Below are 22,027 nucleotides of genomic sequence, written 5' to 3'. Positions count from 1 at the left end.
ATAATACACGTATAAGGATACATCATGGTAAAAAAAATAACCGAATTGTTATTCGAATAAACGTTATTTGATCTTCAATTTTATAATTTTGTCCGTTAACGAAATAACGAGCGAATTCTGTTGGAAGGCTAACGCAAAAGTGAATAAAATCAACAGGGAATGATTCGATTATGATAAAGATGGAAAGGGAGACAAACGATATTTAGAAATTGCATGATTCTTTAATTTGAACATACCAAGCGTAGTTGACAATTTTGTTGTCGAGATAGCGATGTTGTAGCGATGCAGTGTTACCACTACAGAAAATATATCGTATCGTATGATTTAGAGGTTGAGTCAAATCAGATGTTGATCGCGTAATTGGTTTTTATTTCAGAGAAATAGGTCGTACATGTACGATCATGTCAGGATTATTGAAAAAGGCAATGTCTCCGTGTATAACTTAATATAATTAGTAACTTGCTGAAATAATTGGATAATATCTCTTTCATTCTCGAAATGGTTCCGTCATTTCGTTCAAAACATAACCATACCGATAACGTAACGGTATGATTATAATAAACATCCCAAACCTTTTTTTCACGTTCTGTTCAATAACAGTATCTTTTTATTCATAGTCGACGAACTTGACTGGACTCGCTGTATCTGTGAATCCTCGCGTGGAACTTCGTACATTGTATGATAGAATTTTACGGCTCGCGAATCTGATGCTACAAGACTAAATTTACAGGAAATCTATAGAAAGTTTGGTTAAGGAAAGGACCGATATTATATTACAGGTTATTTCTCACTTAAGGATTCTTAAATACTAGATCAGATAGAAACGATATTTGGACGATATTTTTATTTCGAATCGAATTACCGATATAATATGTACATATCTGACGTTGCAGAATGAAAGCGTTCCTGATATAGAGGAAAAGATAAACCAGGGACAAATATAAGAACAAATAATTCACGCAAAGAACGAAATCAACTTGATGCGCGATATGCTCGAGTACAAGCCATGGGAGAGCTTGATGGAAAAATCTCCACCGCATCAGTGGACTTGGCCCCCTCACAAATAATTTTAATCACCTTTCAAATATTTGTACATAGTACTAAGCGAATAGCTTATTGGTTAATGTAATAGAATTAAATTTTTGTTCTGCGACGCAGGTGAGAGGGATTGCAAATGCGCGTTGGTCGTTTTTCGCGCTAGCTATTCTGGCTTGAATTTCCGCTTGAGTTACAGCTTAGACGCGATTAAAAGGCGTGCAAGTCAAGCCAGAATATCGAGATTCGCTTCCCTGAGGACGTTTCGCCGCTTGATTTTTCCTTACCAGTTCACTTTATCAGGGTGTCACATACAACAACATAGTTCAGGTTCGGACGTGGTACTACGTAAGGATAATGCGATACAGAGCTATCCAAGGTTAATCGACGGTATTCTCTTGCGTGTTTTACGAACGAGAAAGCCGTGCGCTGAAACGGTCGATCGGCGCGTAGAAAAGTTTCGAAGAAGGAAATTTGGTTTGCGCGCGCCTTATATGATGTCAATCCGGCAGTCACAGCGCCGCAGTCGAAGCGCCACTAGTGTCTCATGGTCTTTTCCTGTTCACGCTCACTCCAAAGAAGACGCGAACGAAGTTTGTATGGTAAGGGATTCGAAGATTCGATAATTTTATTTGTTCAGTTGTGTTGAAAAAAGTGATATCATTATATTGGCAACATACAAACGATAGTCGGTGATTAAAAACGTATAATACGTTCTACTATTTACCAGCTAAATATGTTTCGATTTGTACACGCGACCACATGGCCACGTGTCTTCGTGTTATTCGTATACAAGTTTTTATATCAAGAAAGTTGTGGTGTTTCTTGAATAACAACGAGAACACGTTGGAAACATTCAATTTCAAAGAAATTGCGTCGAACGTGTATATCGTTTCAACTACTCCACGCTGTTACAATTTCTGTCAAGCTTTACTAGTTATACAACTAAGCGATATTTATACATATTTCTTTTTCTTTTTTTCGTTTTCTTTCTTTCTTTCTTTTTTTTTTTTTTTTTTTTTTCCTCATTTCTATTAATGTATCGCATTGATTGACATTTAATAAAAATAAACAGCGTTTGCAATATTTGAATCCGTTAAATGGAACATATTTCAAAATTTTCAATTTTTATATTCTTTTTGCAGAATAATGAATATATTCTCTCTGTGATTTGTGCGCATAGTGCTAGCAATTGTCGATCTATGATTTTGCATTATTAATCTATAATTTATACAAATAACACATATATAAGAAGTTAACGATAACTTTTATTTTACAGATAAATAATGGCTGATATAGAAACATATGATGATATAGTGGTACCTACCACTACAACTTTGCCAGTGGCACTTTCTATCGCAGAATTACCAGAGATCAAGTTATTTGGTCGTTGGAATTGCGATGATGTGGAGGTGAACGATATCTCCTTACAAGACTATATCGCTGTAAAAGATAAAAATGCAAAGTATCTACCACATTCTGGTGGACGTTATGCAGCAAAGCGATTTCGGAAAGCTCAATGTTCCATAGTTGAGCGTTTAACTAATTCGCTAATGATGCACGGAAGAAATAACGGCAAAAAGTTAATGGCAGTAAGAATTGTAAAACATGCCTTTGAAATAATTCACCTGCTAACGGGTGATAACCCTTTACAGGTAATGTATATATTATGGTCACCTTTTTTTTGTAACTAATTATGGTCATTCTATTTCATATAAGTACATATGTATGTAAATAAGTAAAATTAGACTGAAAATGTGTTTACGCACCTCTATCTTTACGTTTGTACGAAGGTTCTTGTGACGGCTATCATTAACTCTGGGCCAAGGGAAGATTCCACGCGTATTGGTCGTGCTGGTACGGTTAGAAGACAAGCGGTGGATGTTTCTCCGCTACGACGAGTAAATCAAGCCATTTGGTTATTATGTACCGGTGCTAGGGAAGCCGCGTTCCGGAATATTAAGACGATTGCCGAATGTTTGGCGGATGAACTCATCAATGCTGCCAAAGGTTCGTCTAATTCTTACGCGATCAAGAAGAAAGACGAACTCGAACGTGTTGCTAAATCAAATCGATAAACACGTTATGTGAAAACATAAAATAAATGATATATCTTTAAAGTGATTCTTGTTCTATATGTTTTCCGTCCTTCTCGTTTATATAATACACGTATAAGGATACATCATGGTAAAAAAAATAACCGAATTGTTATTCGAATAAACGTTATTTGATCTTCAATTTTATAATTTTGTCCGTTAACGAAATAACGAGCGAATTCTGTTGGAAGGCTAACGCAAAAGTGAATAAAATCAACAGGGAATGATTCGATTATGATAAAGATGGAAAGGGAGACAAACGATATTTAGAAATTGCATGATTCTTTAATTTGAACATACCAAGCGTAGTTGACAATTTTGTTGTCGAGATAGCGATGTTGTAGCGATGCAGTGTTACCACTACAGAAAATATATCGTATCGTATGATTTAGAGGTTGAGTCAAATCAGATGTTGATCGCGTAATTGGTTTTTATTTCAGAGAAATAGGTCGTACATGTACGATCATGTCAGGATTATTGAAAAAGGCAATGTCTCCGTGTATAACTTAATATAATTAGTAACTTGCTGAAATAATTGGATAATATCTCTTTCATTCTCGAAATGGTTCCGTCATTTCGTTCAAAACATAACCATACCGATAACGTAACGGTATGATTATAATAAACATCCCAAACCTTTTTTTCACGTTCTGTTCAATAACAGTATCTTTTTATTCATAGTCGACGAACTTGACTGGACTCGCTGTATCTGTGAATCCTCGCGTGGAACTTCGTACATTGTATGATAGAATTTTACGGCTCGCGAATCTGATGCTACAAGACTAAATTTACAGGAAATCTATAGAAAGTTTGGTTAAGGAAAGGACCGATATTATATTACAGGTTATTTCTCACTTAAGGATTCTTAAATACTAGATCAGATAGAAACGATATTTGGACGATATTTTTATTTCGAATCGAATTACCGATATAATATGTACATATCTGACGTTGCAGAATGAAAGCGTTCCTGATATAGAGGAAAAGATAAACCAGGGACAAATATAAGAACAAATAATTCACGCAAAGAACGAAATCAACTTGATGCGCGATATGCTCGAGTACAAGCCATGGGAGAGCTTGATGGAAAAATCTCCACCGCATCAGTGGACTTGGCCCCCTCACAAATAATTTTAATCACCTTTCAAATATTTGTACATAGTACTAAGCGAATAGCTTATTGGTTAATGTAATAGAATTAAATTTTTGTTCTGCGACGCAGGTGAGAGGGATTGCAAATGCGCGTTGGTCGTTTTTCGCGCTAGCTATTCTGGCTTGAATTTCCGCTTGAGTTACAGCTTAGACGCGATTAAAAGGCGTGCAAGTCAAGCCAGAATATCGAGATTCGCTTCCCTGAGGACGTTTCGCCGCTTGATTTTTCCTTACCAGTTCACTTTATCAGGGTGTCACATACAACAACATAGTTCAGGTTCGGACGTGGTACTACGTAAGGATAATGCGATACAGAGCTATCCAAGGTTAATCGACGGTATTCTCTTGCGTGTTTTACGAACGAGAAAGCCGTGCGCTGAAACGGTCGATCGGCGCGTAGAAAAGTTTCGAAGAAGGAAATTTGGTTTGCGCGCGCCTTATATGATGTCAATCCGGCAGTCACAGCGCCGCAGTCGAAGCGCCACTAGTGTCTCATGGTCTTTTCCTGTTCACGCTCACTCCAAAGAAGACGCGAACGAAGTTTGTATGGTAAGGGATTCGAAGATTCGATAATTTTATTTGTTCAGTTGTGTTGAAAAAAGTGATATCATTATATTGGCAACATACAAACGATAGTCGGTGATTAAAAACGTATAATACGTTCTACTATTTACCAGCTAAATATGTTTCGATTTGTACACGCGACCACATGGCCACGTGTCTTCGTGTTATTCGTATACAAGTTTTTATATCAAGAAAGTTGTGGTGTTTCTTGAATAACAACGAGAACACGTTGGAAACATTCAATTTCAAAGAAATTGCGTCGAACGTGTATATCGTTTCAACTACTCCACGCTGTTACAATTTCTGTCAAGCTTTACTAGTTATACAACTAAGCGATATTTATACATATTTCTTTTTCTTTTTTTCGTTTTCTTTCTTTCTTTCTTTTTTTTTTTTTTTTTTTTTTCCTCATTTCTATTAATGTATCGCATTGATTGACATTTAATAAAAATAAACAGCGTTTGCAATATTTGAATCCGTTAAATGGAACATATTTCAAAATTTTCAATTTTTATATTCTTTTTGCAGAATAATGAATATATTCTCTCTGTGATTTGTGCGCATAGTGCTAGCAATTGTCGATCTATGATTTTGCATTATTAATCTATAATTTATACAAATAACACATATATAAGAAGTTAACGATAACTTTTATTTTACAGATAAATAATGGCTGATATAGAAACATATGATGATATAGTGGTACCTACCACTACAACTTTGCCAGTGGCACTTTCTATCGCAGAATTACCAGAGATCAAGTTATTTGGTCGTTGGAATTGCGATGATGTGGAGGTGAACGATATCTCCTTACAAGACTATATCGCTGTAAAAGATAAAAATGCAAAGTATCTACCACATTCTGGTGGACGTTATGCAGCAAAGCGATTTCGGAAAGCTCAATGTTCCATAGTTGAGCGTTTAACTAATTCGCTAATGATGCACGGAAGAAATAACGGCAAAAAGTTAATGGCAGTAAGAATTGTAAAACATGCCTTTGAAATAATTCACCTGCTAACGGGTGATAACCCTTTACAGGTAATGTATATATTATGGTCACCTTTTTTTTGTAACTAATTATGGTCATTCTATTTCATATAAGTACATATGTATGTAAATAAGTAAAATTAGACTGAAAATGTGTTTACGCACCTCTATCTTTACGTTTGTACGAAGGTTCTTGTGACGGCTATCATTAACTCTGGGCCAAGGGAAGATTCCACGCGTATTGGTCGTGCTGGTACGGTTAGAAGACAAGCGGTGGATGTTTCTCCGCTACGACGAGTAAATCAAGCCATTTGGTTATTATGTACCGGTGCTAGGGAAGCCGCGTTCCGGAATATTAAGACGATTGCCGAATGTTTGGCGGATGAACTCATCAATGCTGCCAAAGGTTCGTCTAATTCTTACGCGATCAAGAAGAAAGACGAACTCGAACGTGTTGCTAAATCAAATCGATAAACACGTTATGTGAAAACATAAAATAAATGATATATCTTTAAAGTGATTCTTGTTCTATATGTTTTCCGTCCTTCTCGTTTATATAATACACGTATAAGGATACATCATGGTAAAAAAAATAACCGAATTGTTATTCGAATAAACGTTATTTGATCTTCAATTTTATAATTTTGTCCGTTAACGAAATAACGAGCGAATTCTGTTGGAAGGCTAACGCAAAAGTGAATAAAATCAACAGGGAATGATTCGATTATGATAAAGATGGAAAGGGAGACAAACGATATTTAGAAATTGCATGATTCTTTAATTTGAACATACCAAGCGTAGTTGACAATTTTGTTGTCGAGATAGCGATGTTGTAGCGATGCAGTGTTACCACTACAGAAAATATATCGTATCGTATGATTTAGAGGTTGAGTCAAATCAGATGTTGATCGCGTAATTGGTTTTTATTTCAGAGAAATAGGTCGTACATGTACGATCATGTCAGGATTATTGAAAAAGGCAATGTCTCCGTGTATAACTTAATATAATTAGTAACTTGCTGAAATAATTGGATAATATCTCTTTCATTCTCGAAATGGTTCCGTCATTTCGTTCAAAACATAACCATACCGATAACGTAACGGTATGATTATAATAAACATCCCAAACCTTTTTTTCACGTTCTGTTCAATAACAGTATCTTTTTATTCATAGTCGACGAACTTGACTGGACTCGCTGTATCTGTGAATCCTCGCGTGGAACTTCGTACATTGTATGATAGAATTTTACGGCTCGCGAATCTGATGCTACAAGACTAAATTTACAGGAAATCTATAGAAAGTTTGGTTAAGGAAAGGACCGATATTATATTACAGGTTATTTCTCACTTAAGGATTCTTAAATACTAGATCAGATAGAAACGATATTTGGACGATATTTTTATTTCGAATCGAATTACCGATATAATATGTACATATCTGACGTTGCAGAATGAAAGCGTTCCTGATATAGAGGAAAAGATAAACCAGGGACAAATATAAGAACAAATAATTCACGCAAAGAACGAAATCAACTTGATGCGCGATATGCTCGAGTACAAGCCATGGGAGAGCTTGATGGAAAAATCTCCACCGCATCAGTGGACTTGGCCCCCTCACAAATAATTTTAATCACCTTTCAAATATTTGTACATAGTACTAAGCGAATAGCTTATTGGTTAATGTAATAGAATTAAATTTTTGTTCTGCGACGCAGGTGAGAGGGATTGCAAATGCGCGTTGGTCGTTTTTCGCGCTAGCTATTCTGGCTTGAATTTCCGCTTGAGTTACAGCTTAGACGCGATTAAAAGGCGTGCAAGTCAAGCCAGAATATCGATTCGCTTCCCTGAGGACGTTTCGCCGCTTGATTTTTCCTTACCAGTTCACTTTATCAGGGTGTCACATACAACAACATAGTTCAGGTTCGGACGTGGTACTACGTAAGGATAATGCGATACAGAGCTATCCAAGGTTAATCGACGGTATTCTCTTGCGTGTTTTACGAACGAGAAAGCCGTGCGCTGAAACGGTCGATCGGCGCGTAGAAAAGTTTCGAAGAAGGAAATTTGGTTTGCGCGCGCCTTATATGATGTCAATCCGGCAGTCACAGCGCCGCAGTCGAAGCGCCACTAGTGTCTCATGGTCTTTTCCTGTTCACGCTCACTCCAAAGAAGACGCGAACGAAGTTTGTATGGTAAGGGATTCGAAGATTCGATAATTTTATTTGTTCAGTTGTGTTGAAAAAAGTGATATCATTATATTGGCAACATACAAACGATAGTCGGTGATTAAAAACGTATAATACGTTCTACTATTTACCAGCTAAATATGTTTCGATTTGTACACGCGACCACATGGCCACGTGTCTTCGTGTTATTCGTATACAAGTTTTTATATCAAGAAAGTTGTGGTGTTTCTTGAATAACAACGAGAACACGTTGGAAACATTCAATTTCAAAGAAATTGCGTCGAACGTGTATATCGTTTCAACTACTCCACGCTGTTACAATTTCTGTCAAGCTTTACTAGTTATACAACTAAGCGATATTTATACATATTTCTTTTTCTTTTTTTCGTTTTCTTTCTTTCTTTCTTTTTTTTTTTTTTTTTTTTTTTCCTCATTTCTATTAATGTATCGCATTGATTGACATTTAATAAAAATAAACAGCGTTTGCAATATTTGAATCCGTTAAATGGAACATATTTCAAAATTTTCAATTTTTATATTCTTTTTGCAGAATAATGAATATATTCTCTCTGTGATTTGTGCGCATAGTGCTAGCAATTGTCGATCTATGATTTTGCATTATTAATCTATAATTTATACAAATAACACATATATAAGAAGTTAACGATAACTTTTATTTTACAGATAAATAATGGCTGATATAGAAACATATGATGATATAGTGGTACCTACCACTACAACTTTGCCAGTGGCACTTTCTATCGCAGAATTACCAGAGATCAAGTTATTTGGTCGTTGGAATTGCGATGATGTGGAGGTGAACGATATCTCCTTACAAGACTATATCGCTGTAAAAGATAAAAATGCAAAGTATCTACCACATTCTGGTGGACGTTATGCAGCAAAGCGATTTCGGAAAGCTCAATGTTCCATAGTTGAGCGTTTAACTAATTCGCTAATGATGCACGGAAGAAATAACGGCAAAAAGTTAATGGCAGTAAGAATTGTAAAACATGCCTTTGAAATAATTCACCTGCTAACGGGTGATAACCCTTTACAGGTAATGTATATATTATGGTCACCTTTTTTTTGTAACTAATTATGGTCATTCTATTTCATATAAGTACATATGTATGTAAATAAGTAAAATTAGACTGAAAATGTGTTTACGCACCTCTATCTTTACGTTTGTACGAAGGTTCTTGTGACGGCTATCATTAACTCTGGGCCAAGGGAAGATTCCACGCGTATTGGTCGTGCTGGTACGGTTAGAAGACAAGCGGTGGATGTTTCTCCGCTACGACGAGTAAATCAAGCCATTTGGTTATTATGTACCGGTGCTAGGGAAGCCGCGTTCCGGAATATTAAGACGATTGCCGAATGTTTGGCGGATGAACTCATCAATGCTGCCAAAGGTTCGTCTAATTCTTACGCGATCAAGAAGAAAGACGAACTCGAACGTGTTGCTAAATCAAATCGATAAACACGTTATGTGAAAACATAAAATAAATGATATATCTTTAAAGTGATTCTTGTTCTATATGTTTTCCGTCCTTCTCGTTTATATAATACACGTATAAGGATACATCATGGTAAAAAAAATAACCGAATTGTTATTCGAATAAACGTTATTTGATCTTCAATTTTATAATTTTGTCCGTTAACGAAATAACGAGCGAATTCTGTTGGAAGGCTAACGCAAAAGTGAATAAAATCAACAGGGAATGATTCGATTATGATAAAGATGGAAAGGGAGACAAACGATATTTAGAAATTGCATGATTCTTTAATTTGAACATACCAAGCGTAGTTGACAATTTTGTTGTCGAGATAGCGATGTTGTAGCGATGCAGTGTTACCACTACAGAAAATATATCGTATCGTATGATTTAGAGGTTGAGTCAAATCAGATGTTGATCGCGTAATTGGTTTTTATTTCAGAGAAATAGGTCGTACATGTACGATCATGTCAGGATTATTGAAAAAGGCAATGTCTCCGTGTATAACTTAATATAATTAGTAACTTGCTGAAATAATTGGATAATATCTCTTTCATTCTCGAAATGGTTCCGTCATTTCGTTCAAAACATAACCATACCGATAACGTAACGGTATGATTATAATAAACATCCCAAACCTTTTTTTCACGTTCTGTTCAATAACAGTATCTTTTTATTCATAGTCGACGAACTTGACTGGACTCGCTGTATCTGTGAATCCTCGCGTGGAACTTCGTACATTGTATGATAGAATTTTACGGCTCGCGAATCTGATGCTACAAGACTAAATTTACAGGAAATCTATAGAAAGTTTGGTTAAGGAAAGGACCGATATTATATTACAGGTTATTTCTCACTTAAGGATTCTTAAATACTAGATCAGATAGAAACGATATTTGGACGATATTTTTATTTCGAATCGAATTACCGATATAATATGTACATATCTGACGTTGCAGAATGAAAGCGTTCCTGATATAGAGGAAAAGATAAACCAGGGACAAATATAAGAACAAATAATTCACGCAAAGAACGAAATCAACTTGATGCGCGATATGCTCGAGTACAAGCCATGGGAGAGCTTGATGGAAAAATCTCCACCGCATCAGTGGACTTGGCCCCCTCACAAATAATTTTAATCACCTTTCAAATATTTGTACATAGTACTAAGCGAATAGCTTATTGGTTAATGTAATAGAATTAAATTTTTGTTCTGCGACGCAGGTGAGAGGGATTGCAAATGCGCGTTGGTCGTTTTTCGCGCTAGCTATTCTGGCTTGAATTTCCGCTTGAGTTACAGCTTAGACGCGATTAAAAGGCGTGCAAGTCAAGCCAGAATATCGAGATTCGCTTCCCTGAGGACGTTTCGCCGCTTGATTTTTCCTTACCAGTTCACTTTATCAGGGTGTCACATACAACAACATAGTTCAGGTTCGGACGTGGTACTACGTAAGGATAATGCGATACAGAGCTATCCAAGGTTAATCGACGGTATTCTCTTGCGTGTTTTACGAACGAGAAAGCCGTGCGCTGAAACGGTCGATCGGCGCGTAGAAAAGTTTCGAAGAAGGAAATTTGGTTTGCGCGCGCCTTATATGATGTCAATCCGGCAGTCACAGCGCCGCAGTCGAAGCGCCACTAGTGTCTCATGGTCTTTTCCTGTTCACGCTCACTCCAAAGAAGACGCGAACGAAGTTTGTATGGTAAGGGATTCGAAGATTCGATAATTTTATTTGTTCAGTTGTGTTGAAAAAAGTGATATCATTATATTGGCAACATACAAACGATAGTCGGTGATTAAAAACGTATAATACGTTCTACTATTTACCAGCTAAATATGTTTCGATTTGTACACGCGACCACATGGCCACGTGTCTTCGTGTTATTCGTATACAAGTTTTTATATCAAGAAAGTTGTGGTGTTTCTTGAATAACAACGAGAACACGTTGGAAACATTCAATTTCAAAGAAATTGCGTCGAACGTGTATATCGTTTCAACTACTCCACGCTGTTACAATTTCTGTCAAGCTTTACTAGTTATACAACTAAGCGATATTTATACATATTTCTTTTTCTTTTTTTCGTTTTCTTTCTTTCTTTCTTTTTTTTTTTTTTTTTTTTTTCCTCATTTCTATTAATGTATCGCATTGATTGACATTTAATAAAAATAAACAGCGTTTGCAATATTTGAATCCGTTAAATGGAACATATTTCAAAATTTTCAATTTTTATATTCTTTTTGCAGAATAATGAATATATTCTCTCTGTGATTTGTGCGCATAGTGCTAGCAATTGTCGATCTATGATTTTGCATTATTAATCTATAATTTATACAAATAACACATATATAAGAAGTTAACGATAACTTTTATTTTACAGATAAATAATGGCTGATATAGAAACATATGATGATATAGTGGTACCTACCACTACAACTTTGCCAGTGGCACTTTCTATCGCAGAATTACCAGAGATCAAGTTATTTGGTCGTTGGAATTGCGATGATGTGGAGGTGAACGATATCTCCTTACAAGACTATATCGCTGTAAAAGATAAAAATGCAAAGTATCTACCACATTCTGGTGGACGTTATGCAGCAAAGCGATTTCGGAAAGCTCAATGTTCCATAGTTGAGCGTTTAACTAATTCGCTAATGATGCACGGAAGAAATAACGGCAAAAAGTTAATGGCAGTAAGAATTGTAAAACATGCCTTTGAAATAATTCACCTGCTAACGGGTGATAACCCTTTACAGGTAATGTATATATTATGGTCACCTTTTTTTTGTAACTAATTATGGTCATTCTATTTCATATAAGTACATATGTATGTAAATAAGTAAAATTAGACTGAAAATGTGTTTACGCACCTCTATCTTTACGTTTGTACGAAGGTTCTTGTGACGGCTATCATTAACTCTGGGCCAAGGGAAGATTCCACGCGTATTGGTCGTGCTGGTACGGTTAGAAGACAAGCGGTGGATGTTTCTCCGCTACGACGAGTAAATCAAGCCATTTGGTTATTATGTACCGGTGCTAGGGAAGCCGCGTTCCGGAATATTAAGACGATTGCCGAATGTTTGGCGGATGAACTCATCAATGCTGCCAAAGGTTCGTCTAATTCTTACGCGATCAAGAAGAAAGACGAACTCGAACGTGTTGCTAAATCAAATCGATAAACACGTTATGTGAAAACATAAAATAAATGATATATCTTTAAAGTGATTCTTGTTCTATATGTTTTCCGTCCTTCTCGTTTATATAATACACGTATAAGGATACATCATGGTAAAAAAAATAACCGAATTGTTATTCGAATAAACGTTATTTGATCTTCAATTTTATAATTTTGTCCGTTAACGAAATAACGAGCGAATTCTGTTGGAAGGCTAACGCAAAAGTGAATAAAATCAACAGGGAATGATTCGATTATGATAAAGATGGAAAGGGAGACAAACGATATTTAGAAATTGCATGATTCTTTAATTTGAACATACCAAGCGTAGTTGACAATTTTGTTGTCGAGATAGCGATGTTGTAGCGATGCAGTGTTACCACTACAGAAAATATATCGTATCGTATGATTTAGAGGTTGAGTCAAATCAGATGTTGATCGCGTAATTGGTTTTTATTTCAGAGAAATAGGTCGTACATGTACGATCATGTCAGGATTATTGAAAAAGGCAATGTCTCCGTGTATAACTTAATATAATTAGTAACTTGCTGAAATAATTGGATAATATCTCTTTCATTCTCGAAATGGTTCCGTCATTTCGTTCAAAACATAACCATACCGATAACGTAACGGTATGATTATAATAAACATCCCAAACCTTTTTTTCACGTTCTGTTCAATAACAGTATCTTTTTATTCATAGTCGACGAACTTGACTGGACTCGCTGTATCTGTGAATCCTCGCGTGGAACTTCGTACATTGTATGATAGAATTTTACGGCTCGCGAATCTGATGCTACAAGACTAAATTTACAGGAAATCTATAGAAAGTTTGGTTAAGGAAAGGACCGATATTATATTACAGGTTATTTCTCACTTAAGGATTCTTAAATACTAGATCAGATAGAAACGATATTTGGACGATATTTTTATTTCGAATCGAATTACCGATATAATATGTACATATCTGACGTTGCAGAATGAAAGCGTTCCTGATATAGAGGAAAAGATAAACCAGGGACAAATATAAGAACAAATAATTCACGCAAAGAACGAAATCAACTTGATGCGCGATATGCTCGAGTACAAACCATGGGAGAGCTTGATGGAAAAATCTCCACCGCATCAGTGGACTTGGCCCCCTCACAAATAATTTTAATCACCTTTCAAATATTTGTACATAGTACTAAGCGAATAGCTTATTGGTTAATGTAATAGAATTAAATTTTTGTTCTGCGACGCAGGTGAGAGGGATTGCAAATGCGCGTTGGTCGTTTTTCGCGCTAGCTATTCTGGCTTGAATTTCCGCTTGAGTTACAGCTTAGACGCGATTAAAAGGCGTGCCAGTCAAGCCAGAATATCGATTCGCTTCCCTGAGGACGTTTCGCCGCTTGATTTTTCCTTACCAGTTCACTTTATCAGGGTGTCACATTCAACAACATAGTTCAGGTTCGGACGTGGTACTACGTAAGGATAATGCGATACAGAGCTATCCATGGTTAATCGACGGTATTCTCTTGCGTGTTTTACGAACGAGAAAGCCGTGCGCTGAAACGGTCGATCGGCGCGTAGAAAAGTTTCGAAGAAGGAAATTTGGTTGGCGCGCGCCTTATATGATGTCAATCCGGCAGTCACAGCGCCGCAGTCGAAGCGCCACTAGTGTCTCATGGTCTTTTCCTGTTCACGCTCACTCCAAAGAAGACGCGAACGAAGTTTGTATGGTAAGGGATTCGAAGATTCGATAATTTTATTTGTTCAGTTGTGTTGAAAAAAGTGATATCATTATATTGGCAACATACAAACGATAGTCGGTGATTAAAAACGTATAATACGTTCTACTATTTACCAGCTAAATATGTTTCGATTTGTACACGCGACCACATGGCCACGTGTCTTCGTGTTATTCGTATACAAGTTTTTATATCAAGAAAGTTGTGGTGTTTCTTGAATAACAACGAGAACACGTTGGAAACATTCAATTTCAAAGAAATTGCGTCGAACGTGTATATCGTTTCAACTACTCCACGCTGTTACAATTTCTGTCAAGCTTTACTAGTTATACAACTAAGCGATATTTATACATATTTCTTTTTCTTTTTTTCGTTTTCTTTCTTTCTTTCTTTCTTTTTTTTTTTTTTTTCCTCATTTCTATTAATGTATCGCATTGATTGACATTTAATAAAAATAAACAGCGTTTGCAATATTTGAATCCTTTAAATGGAACATATTTCAAAATTTTCAATTTTTATATTCTTTTTGCAGAATAATGAATATATTCTCTCTGTGATTTGTGCGCATAGTGCTAGCAATTGTCGATCTATGATTTTGCATTATTAATCTATAATTTATACAAATAACACATATATAAGAAGTTAACGATAACTTTTATTTTACAGATAAATAATGGCTGATATAGAAACATATGATGATATAGTGGTACCTACCACTACAACTTTGCCAGTGGCACTTTCTATCGCAGAATTACCAGAGATCAAGTTATTTGGTCGTTGGAATTGCGATGATGTGGAGGTGAACGATATCTCCTTACAAGACTATATCGCTGTAAAAGATAAAAATGCAAAGTATCTACCACATTCTGGTGGACGTTATGCAGCAAAGCGATTTCGGAAAGCTCAATGTTCCATAGTTGAGCGTTTAACTAATTCGCTAATGATGCACGGAAGAAATAACGGCAAAAAGTTAATGGCAGTAAGAATTGTAAAACATGCCTTTGAAATAATTCACCTGCTAACGGGTGATAACCCTTTACAGGTAATGTATATATTATGGTCACCTTTTTTTTGTAACTAATTATGGTCATTCTATTTCATATAAGTACATATGTATGTAAATAAGTAAAATTAGACTGAAAATGTGTTTACGCACCTCTATCTTTACGTTTGTACGAAGGTTCTTGTGACGGCTATCATTAACTCTGGGCCAAGGGAAGATTCCACGCGTATTGGTCGTGCTGGTACGGTTAGAAGACAAGCGGTGGATGTTTCTCCGCTACGACGAGTAAATCAAGCCATTTGGTTATTATGTACCGGTGCTAGGGAAGCCGCGTTCCGGAATATTAAGACGATTGCCGAATGTTTGGCGGATGAACTCATCAATGCTGCCAAAGGTTCGTCTAATTCTTACGCGATCAAGAAGAAAGACGAACTCGAACGTGTTGCTAAATCAAATCGATAAACACGTTATGTGAAAACATAAAATAAATGATATATCTTTAAAGTGATTCTTGTTCTATATGTTTTCCGTCCTTCTCGTTTATATAATACACGTATAAGGATACATCATGGTAAAAAAAATAACCGAATTGTTATTCGAATAAACGTTATTTGATCTTCAATTTTATAATTTTGTCCGTTAACGAAATAACGAGCGAATTCTGTTGGAAGGCTAACGCAAAAGTGAATAAAATCAACAGGGAATGATTCGATTATGATAAAGATGGAAAGGGAGACAAACGATATTTAGAAATTGCATGATTCTTTAATTTGAACATACCAAGCGTAGTTGACAATTTTGTTGTCGAGATAGCGATGTTGTAGCGATGCAGTGTTACCACTACAGAAAATATATCGTATCGTATGATTTAGAGGTTGAGTCAAATCAGATGTTGATCGCGTAATTGGTTTTTATTTCAGAGAAATAGGTCGTACATGTACGATCATGTCAGGATTATTGAAAAAGGCAATGTCTCCGTGTATAACTTAATATAATTAGTAACTTGCTGAAATAATTGGATAATATCTCTTTCATTCTCGAAATGGTTCCGTCATTTCGTTCAAAACATAACCATACCGATAACGTAACGGTATGATTATAATAAACATCCCAAACCTTTTTTTCACGTTCTGTTCAATAACAGTATCTTTTTATTCATAGTCGACGAACTTGACTGGACTCGCTGTATCTGTGAATCCTCGCGTGGAACTTCGTACATTGTATGATAGAATTTTACGGCTCGCGAATCTGATGCTACAAGACTAAATTTACAGGAAATCTATAGAAAGTTTGGTTAAGGAAAGGACCGATATTATATTACAGGTTATTTCTCACTTAAGGATTCTTAAATACTAGATCAGATAGAAACGATATTTGGACGATATTTTTATTTCGAATCGAATTACCGATATAATATGTACATATCTGACGTTGCAGAATGAAAGCGTTCCTGATATAGAGGAAAAGATAAACCAGGGACAAATATAAGAACAAATAATTCACGCAAAGAACGAAATCAACTTGATGCGCGATATGCTCGAGTACAAGCCATGGGAGAGCTTGATGGAAAAATCTCCACCGCATCAGTGGACTTGGCCCCCTCACAAATAATTTTAATCACCTTTCAAATATTTGTACATAGTACTAAGCGAATAGCTTATTGGTTAATGTAATAGAATTAAATTTTTGTTCTGCGACGCAGGTGAGAGGGATTGCAAATGCGCGTTGGTCGTTTTTCGCGCTAGCTATTCTGGCTTGAATTTCCGCTTGAGTTACAGCTTAGACGCGATTAAAAGGCGTGCAAGTCAAGCCAGAATATCGAGATTCGCTTCCCTGAGGACGTTTCGCCGCTTGATTTTTCCTTACCAGTTCACTTTATCAGGGTGTCACATACAACAACATAGTTCAGGTTCGGACGTGGTACTACGTAAGGATAATGCGATACAGAGCTATCCAAGGTTAATCGACGGTATTCTCTTGCGTGTTTTACGAACGAGAAAGCCGTGCGCTGAAACGGTCGATCGGCGCGTAGAAAAGTTTCGAAGAAGGAAATTTGGTTTGCGCGCGCCTTATATGATGTCAATCCGGCAGTCACAGCGCCGCAGTCGAAGCGCCACTAGTGTCTCATGGTCTTTTCCTGTTCACGCTCACTCCAAAGAAGACGCGAACGAAGTTTGTATGGTAAGGGATTCGAAGATTCGATAATTTTATTTGTTCAGTTGTGTTGAAAAAAGTGATATCATTATATTGGCAACATACAAACGATAGTCGGTGATTAAAAACGTATAATACGTTCTACTATTTACCAGCTAAATATGTTTCGATTTGTACACGCGACCACATGGCCACGTGTCTTCGTGTTATTCGTATACAAGTTTTTATATCAAGAAAGTTGTGGTGTTTCTTGAATAACAACGAGAACACGTTGGAAACATTCAATTTCAAAGAAATTGCGTCGAACGTGTATATCGTTTCAACTACTCCACGCTGTTACAATTTCTGTCAAGCTTTACTAGTTATACAACTAAGCGATATTTATACATATTTCTTTTTCTTTTTTTCGTTTTCTTTCTTTCTTTCTTTTTTTTTTTTTTTTTCCTCATTTCTATTAATGTATCGCATTGATTGACATTTAATAAAAATAAACAGCGTTTGCAATATTTGAATCCGTTAAATGGAACATATTTCAAAATTTTCAATTTTTATATTCTTTTTGCAGAATAATGAATATATTCTCTCTGTGATTTGTGCGCATAGTGCTAGCAATTGTCGATCTATGATTTTGCATTATTAATCTATAATTTATACAAATAACACATATATAAGAAGTTAACGATAACTTTTATTTTACAGATAAATAATGGCTGATATAGAAACATATGATGATATAGTGGTACCTACCACTACAACTTTGCCAGTGGCACTTTCTATCGCAGAATTACCAGAGATCAAGTTATTTGGTCGTTGGAATTGCGATGATGTGGAGGTGAACGATATCTCCTTACAAGACTATATCGCTGTAAGGGATAAAAATGCAAAATTTCCCCCCCTGTCCGCAACTCTATTTAATTTATGTCTGGAACCGCTGCTGGAAGCGGTAGAAGAATCCATGGAAGGGATCCATATAAGCAATAATAACAAGATCCCTATACTTGCCTTTGCCGATGATATCGTGCTAATAGGCAGAGATAAGAAGGAAGCTCAGAAACAACTAACCATGGTCCGGGAATATCTGGATGGCCTCGGGATGAGTATCTCTGGAGATAAAAGTCAGACGTTTCAGGTGATCTCAAAGAAGGACACCTGGTACGTGGACGACCCAGAGATAAAAATCAATAACATTAAAATACCGAACATCGCACCCGAGGAAGCTTTCAGATATCTCGGGGCAAAAATTGTACCATGGTAGGGCCTTATGAGTGGGGTAATAGTACCCGAATTGATGGGTACTATTAAAAGAGTTCGTAAACTTGCATTCAAACCAGCCTAGAAGATAGAGCTCCTTCAAAAATATATACTCCCTCGTTACATTTTCAACTTGTTAATAAGCCCACCAAACGAGGGAGTTTTGAAACTATTAAACGGTGAAATCAGGCAAGAGGTCAAGGGGATACTCCATCTAACCCCTTCAACTGCAACCGGATTCTTCTACGCGCCCAAAAATTACGGTGGTTTAGGGTTGCCGAGGTTTGAATATCTGGTAAAACTCGGTACCCTAAAAAGTGCTATAAACATGAAAAATTCGGATGATCCAGCAGTCTCCAGCTTAATAAACGAGGACACGGAGTCAAAGCTCAAGAAGATAGCTAACTCCCTAAGGATTAATTGGCCAGCTACTTCCTTGGACATTGACAAGGCCAAAAGAAGGATAAAACACGAATACGTCAAACAATGGGCCGACTTGCGGAGTCAAGGCCAAGGTGTGGCTGACTACGCAAGAGAAAGTATTGACAATGTGTGGCTGAAGGAGTCTCTCAAAGAAGCCATCTGCTGAAACCGTCTCGGTTCATCGACGCCATTAAGATAAGACCTATACTTTTGGCACAAAAGTCGTATTAGCAAGAGCAGATAAAAAGATCAATATAATGTGCCGACGATGTCATGCCCAGCCCGAAACCCTAGGGCACATTTTGGGTTTATGTCAACACACGAAAGGAATGCGAATAAAGAGGCATGACGAGGTTAAGAATTTCCTCGCCAAAAAATTATCAGCGAGTAACCGGGTATTTGTCGAGCCTTCCATAAAGATTGGAGATGATCTGTATAAGCCGGACCTCGTAGTGAAAAACGAGGAACGGCTTCTCGTGGTCGATGATACCATCCGCTACGAGAATAGAGATTATCTCCAAAGGGCCATCAAAGAAAAGGTCGACAAGTACTCTGGTTGTCTCGAAGCATTAAAAAGAAAATATGGCGTTAATGAAGGAGCGGTTTTGCCGATGGTGCTTGGCAGCAGGGGGGCGATAACGCCTACAACAATGAATAATTTAAAGATAATGGGCATTAACAAAAAGGATATTAAGACAATAATTATGTACGTCCTACGCTGTTCGATAGAGATATGTAATTCATTTCTTGACGATTGATTATTTATTTATTTATTACAAAATTGTAAATACGAATTAAACTAGACATTTTATCCTATGATAATTACCAAGCGAATTAATTATTAACAATTACAATTAATTATTATACATCTAATAACTTATTTATTTTATCTATTTATTTATCTATTATTTACTATTTAACATCTTGATGATTTGCTTTCTTATTGACTATGTCAATTCCAAAGTAAAAATAATTTTAATTCCCAACGAGGGGGATATACCTCGGAAGTGTGGGTTTTGTGACCTTAAATCCACAGGAATAGGTTGTCAAATGATTCGTCATTTTATTAGTGATGTGATTGGCTCCCTTAATGGGAGAGCAAGGGTGCTGTGGGCCTTGCCTGTGTATGTGCTAGTTAATGCTTATGGGGGGATTTCGCTGCGTACGATCTTCGATGGTCGTGCGTAGCGATTTCTTTCCTTTTAAGCCGATTTTAAGTTTTTCAGTAAGCAATACGCCGCTGGGCTCGGCATCATTTTGCAATCCCTCAAGGCCTTTAGCAGCAGACCGCCACACAACGGTTGTGTTGCGGGGCCTTGGGGAGTCATAGGTACTCGGGGACAGGCAGGGCAACTTGGCCTTGTCTGTCCAAGTTGCACTCCTACCTCCCCGTGGTACCGCTGGTAACATGCTCGCCACGCTAGCGAGGGGATATATCCCCCGGGTGTTTAATTCTGTTTAATTTGTATTTTAATCATGCTTCGAGTCTCTTCCATCTCAATACATTATTGACATTAATCTGACATTAATCTATGCGCGTTGCTCTTTGCTGATGGCCTCCTGGTGTACGCGACGGGAATATATTCGTCAAAAATGAATTCCAGGCTACAGGAAATTTTCGATCCAACTATGGTTTACTGTGGTAACTGAAAGTTCCGTATAAATACTAGAAAGTGGGAGTTTATCCCTTTCGGGCTGTACATGTCTAGACATTTTAATTTCAACCGTGATGTGACCCAACATTCACGCTGATTTCTTACCACCGACAATAGCCCCTATCCGTTCCGCATAAGAAGATGGTCAAATATCTCGGTATATATTTGTATTGCAAATTGCAGATTACACGGCACATTAAGACGCAAATGTAAAATAAATCAGAAGACTTTTATTGCAAATAATGGTTCGTTTTTCTCAAAGCATCTCTGCGCGACGTGTAGTCTTCTATTGTACAAATTGCTGGCAATAATCCTATCCCGACTTATCCCTGTCCGATTTAGTTCAATCTCATAACGAGACAGATGGACCAGCTCAGACGTTTCAAACGAAAATGCCCGAGGCTTTGCATAGGGCTGTATCGCTCGAGCTATTTTACATGCCAATACAAATATTTTATATAATTTTATGTACTATATACAAATTAGACATTGCTTTTAAATCCCTTGTATCTATAGGACGCGGTGAGAGTGCCATGGACTCACAGTTGACCTGTTTATGTTAGAATTAGCGAAGAATCTTAGAGCCAAAGTATGTCTAATCGTCGATCAACTTTGGTGGAGGTTCATCAAATCCAAATGATTACTTATATCATTTTTGTAAAATGAATTCAAAGTAGAGTATGTACCATCTATTTTCCTCTTCAGGATTGATATTTCAACAAAACCGCGCACATGCATAAACCATGATAAATAATTTAAGACTGCAACTATAATGCATTTTTATATGCTACTGAGAACACCTGCACTTCGTTATATGCAGTCTGACGGATCCTCGCCAAAGTACGAGAATTGCTAGAAATTTTAAGAATAATCACCATTTTGGTCAACTTGTCTTGAAGCTAATTTCTCTACAATTTGGATGATATTGAAGTATGTTCCAAGGCTCAACGTTGTGGACAATTTTTTCCTATACATATAACTGGCGACCAAAATTATGTACAAAAAATGTACAAACGAAGCTACCAATCAGCTTTGTTAAGAGGTTATATTATCCCTTTTGGTCCTAACGCCGGATATATCCGGCATGTACGATGTGACGCGATAAAATTGTTTGCTCT

At 36.8% G+C, this 22,027-nt stretch overlaps 11 protein-coding genes across 11 annotated transcripts; all 11 read left to right on the top strand.

Annotated features, from left to right (window-relative positions):
- Positions 1-328: 328 nt before the first annotated feature.
- On the top strand, positions 329-1,114 carry LOC141445898 (NADH dehydrogenase [ubiquinone] 1 alpha subcomplex subunit 5-like). Its single transcript, XM_074112091.1, is given in 3 exon segments — positions 329-422; positions 618-779; positions 894-1,114. Coding segments are annotated over 3 exon segments (357 nt in total). The 5' UTR covers positions 329-401; the 3' UTR covers positions 1,068-1,114.
- Positions 1,115-2,311: 1,197 nt separating this feature from the next.
- On the top strand, positions 2,312-3,114 carry LOC139994641 (small ribosomal subunit protein uS7-like). Its single transcript, XM_072017490.1, has 2 exons — positions 2,312-2,690; positions 2,829-3,114. The coding sequence occupies exons 1-2, from the start codon at positions 2,322-2,324 to the stop codon at positions 3,111-3,113; spliced, it is 654 nt and encodes a 217-aa protein (XP_071873591.1). The 5' UTR covers positions 2,312-2,321; the 3' UTR covers position 3,114.
- Positions 3,115-3,523: 409 nt separating this feature from the next.
- On the top strand, positions 3,524-4,309 carry LOC141445899 (NADH dehydrogenase [ubiquinone] 1 alpha subcomplex subunit 5-like). Its single transcript, XM_074112092.1, is given in 3 exon segments — positions 3,524-3,617; positions 3,813-3,974; positions 4,089-4,309. Coding segments are annotated over 3 exon segments (357 nt in total). The 5' UTR covers positions 3,524-3,596; the 3' UTR covers positions 4,263-4,309.
- A 1,197-nt stretch (positions 4,310-5,506) lies between these two features.
- Positions 5,507-6,309, top strand: LOC139994640 (small ribosomal subunit protein uS7-like). Its single transcript, XM_072017489.1, has 2 exons — positions 5,507-5,885; positions 6,024-6,309. Exons 1-2 carry the CDS (start codon positions 5,517-5,519, stop codon positions 6,306-6,308), a joined length of 654 nt encoding a protein of 217 aa, XP_071873590.1. The 5' UTR covers positions 5,507-5,516; the 3' UTR covers position 6,309.
- A 409-nt stretch (positions 6,310-6,718) lies between these two features.
- LOC141445900 (NADH dehydrogenase [ubiquinone] 1 alpha subcomplex subunit 5-like) lies at positions 6,719-7,504 on the top strand. The gene is given in 3 exon segments (XM_074112093.1): positions 6,719-6,812; positions 7,008-7,169; positions 7,284-7,504. Coding segments are annotated over 3 exon segments (357 nt in total). The 5' UTR covers positions 6,719-6,791; the 3' UTR covers positions 7,458-7,504.
- Positions 7,505-8,700: 1,196 nt separating this feature from the next.
- Positions 8,701-9,503, top strand: LOC139994642 (small ribosomal subunit protein uS7-like). The gene is made up of 2 exons (XM_072017492.1): positions 8,701-9,079; positions 9,218-9,503. The coding sequence occupies exons 1-2, from the start codon at positions 8,711-8,713 to the stop codon at positions 9,500-9,502; spliced, it is 654 nt and encodes a 217-aa protein (XP_071873593.1). The 5' UTR covers positions 8,701-8,710; the 3' UTR covers position 9,503.
- Positions 9,504-9,912: 409 nt separating this feature from the next.
- Positions 9,913-10,698, top strand: LOC141445901 (NADH dehydrogenase [ubiquinone] 1 alpha subcomplex subunit 5-like). The gene is given in 3 exon segments (XM_074112094.1): positions 9,913-10,006; positions 10,202-10,363; positions 10,478-10,698. Coding segments are annotated over 3 exon segments (357 nt in total). The 5' UTR covers positions 9,913-9,985; the 3' UTR covers positions 10,652-10,698.
- Positions 10,699-11,895: 1,197 nt separating this feature from the next.
- Positions 11,896-12,698, top strand: LOC139994643 (small ribosomal subunit protein uS7-like). Its single transcript, XM_072017493.1, has 2 exons — positions 11,896-12,274; positions 12,413-12,698. The coding sequence occupies exons 1-2, from the start codon at positions 11,906-11,908 to the stop codon at positions 12,695-12,697; spliced, it is 654 nt and encodes a 217-aa protein (XP_071873594.1). The 5' UTR covers positions 11,896-11,905; the 3' UTR covers position 12,698.
- A 409-nt stretch (positions 12,699-13,107) lies between these two features.
- Positions 13,108-13,893, top strand: LOC141445909 (NADH dehydrogenase [ubiquinone] 1 alpha subcomplex subunit 5-like). Its single transcript, XM_074112105.1, is given in 3 exon segments — positions 13,108-13,201; positions 13,397-13,558; positions 13,673-13,893. Coding segments are annotated over 3 exon segments (357 nt in total). The 5' UTR covers positions 13,108-13,180; the 3' UTR covers positions 13,847-13,893.
- Positions 13,894-15,086: 1,193 nt separating this feature from the next.
- On the top strand, positions 15,087-15,889 carry LOC139995172 (small ribosomal subunit protein uS7-like). The gene is made up of 2 exons (XM_072018415.1): positions 15,087-15,465; positions 15,604-15,889. The coding sequence occupies exons 1-2, from the start codon at positions 15,097-15,099 to the stop codon at positions 15,886-15,888; spliced, it is 654 nt and encodes a 217-aa protein (XP_071874516.1). The 5' UTR covers positions 15,087-15,096; the 3' UTR covers position 15,889.
- Positions 15,890-16,298: 409 nt separating this feature from the next.
- Positions 16,299-17,084, top strand: LOC141445896 (NADH dehydrogenase [ubiquinone] 1 alpha subcomplex subunit 5-like). Its single transcript, XM_074112089.1, is given in 3 exon segments — positions 16,299-16,392; positions 16,588-16,749; positions 16,864-17,084. Coding segments are annotated over 3 exon segments (357 nt in total). The 5' UTR covers positions 16,299-16,371; the 3' UTR covers positions 17,038-17,084.
- Positions 17,085-22,027: the final 4,943 nt, after the last annotated feature.

Source organism: Bombus fervidus, chromosome 15 (genome assembly GCF_041682495.2).
Source record: "Bombus fervidus isolate BK054 chromosome 15, iyBomFerv1, whole genome shotgun sequence".
Classification (NCBI taxonomy): domain Eukaryota; kingdom Metazoa; phylum Arthropoda; class Insecta; order Hymenoptera; family Apidae; genus Bombus; species Bombus fervidus.
The sequence above is the reverse complement of the archived record's forward strand: the minus strand, read 5'-3'. Positions and strand labels throughout refer to the sequence as shown.

Coding starts and splice junctions, on each gene's coding strand:
- LOC139994641 (XM_072017490.1), top strand. CDS start 2,322: ATGGCTGATATAGAAACATATGATGATATAGTGGTACCTACCACTACA. Junction 2,691..2,828: donor CGGGTGATAACCCTTTACAG/GTAATGTATATA, acceptor GTTTGTACGAAG/GTTCTTGTGACGGCTATCAT.
- LOC139994640 (XM_072017489.1), top strand. CDS start 5,517: ATGGCTGATATAGAAACATATGATGATATAGTGGTACCTACCACTACA. Junction 5,886..6,023: donor CGGGTGATAACCCTTTACAG/GTAATGTATATA, acceptor GTTTGTACGAAG/GTTCTTGTGACGGCTATCAT.
- LOC139994642 (XM_072017492.1), top strand. CDS start 8,711: ATGGCTGATATAGAAACATATGATGATATAGTGGTACCTACCACTACA. Junction 9,080..9,217: donor CGGGTGATAACCCTTTACAG/GTAATGTATATA, acceptor GTTTGTACGAAG/GTTCTTGTGACGGCTATCAT.
- LOC139994643 (XM_072017493.1), top strand. CDS start 11,906: ATGGCTGATATAGAAACATATGATGATATAGTGGTACCTACCACTACA. Junction 12,275..12,412: donor CGGGTGATAACCCTTTACAG/GTAATGTATATA, acceptor GTTTGTACGAAG/GTTCTTGTGACGGCTATCAT.
- LOC139995172 (XM_072018415.1), top strand. CDS start 15,097: ATGGCTGATATAGAAACATATGATGATATAGTGGTACCTACCACTACA. Junction 15,466..15,603: donor CGGGTGATAACCCTTTACAG/GTAATGTATATA, acceptor GTTTGTACGAAG/GTTCTTGTGACGGCTATCAT.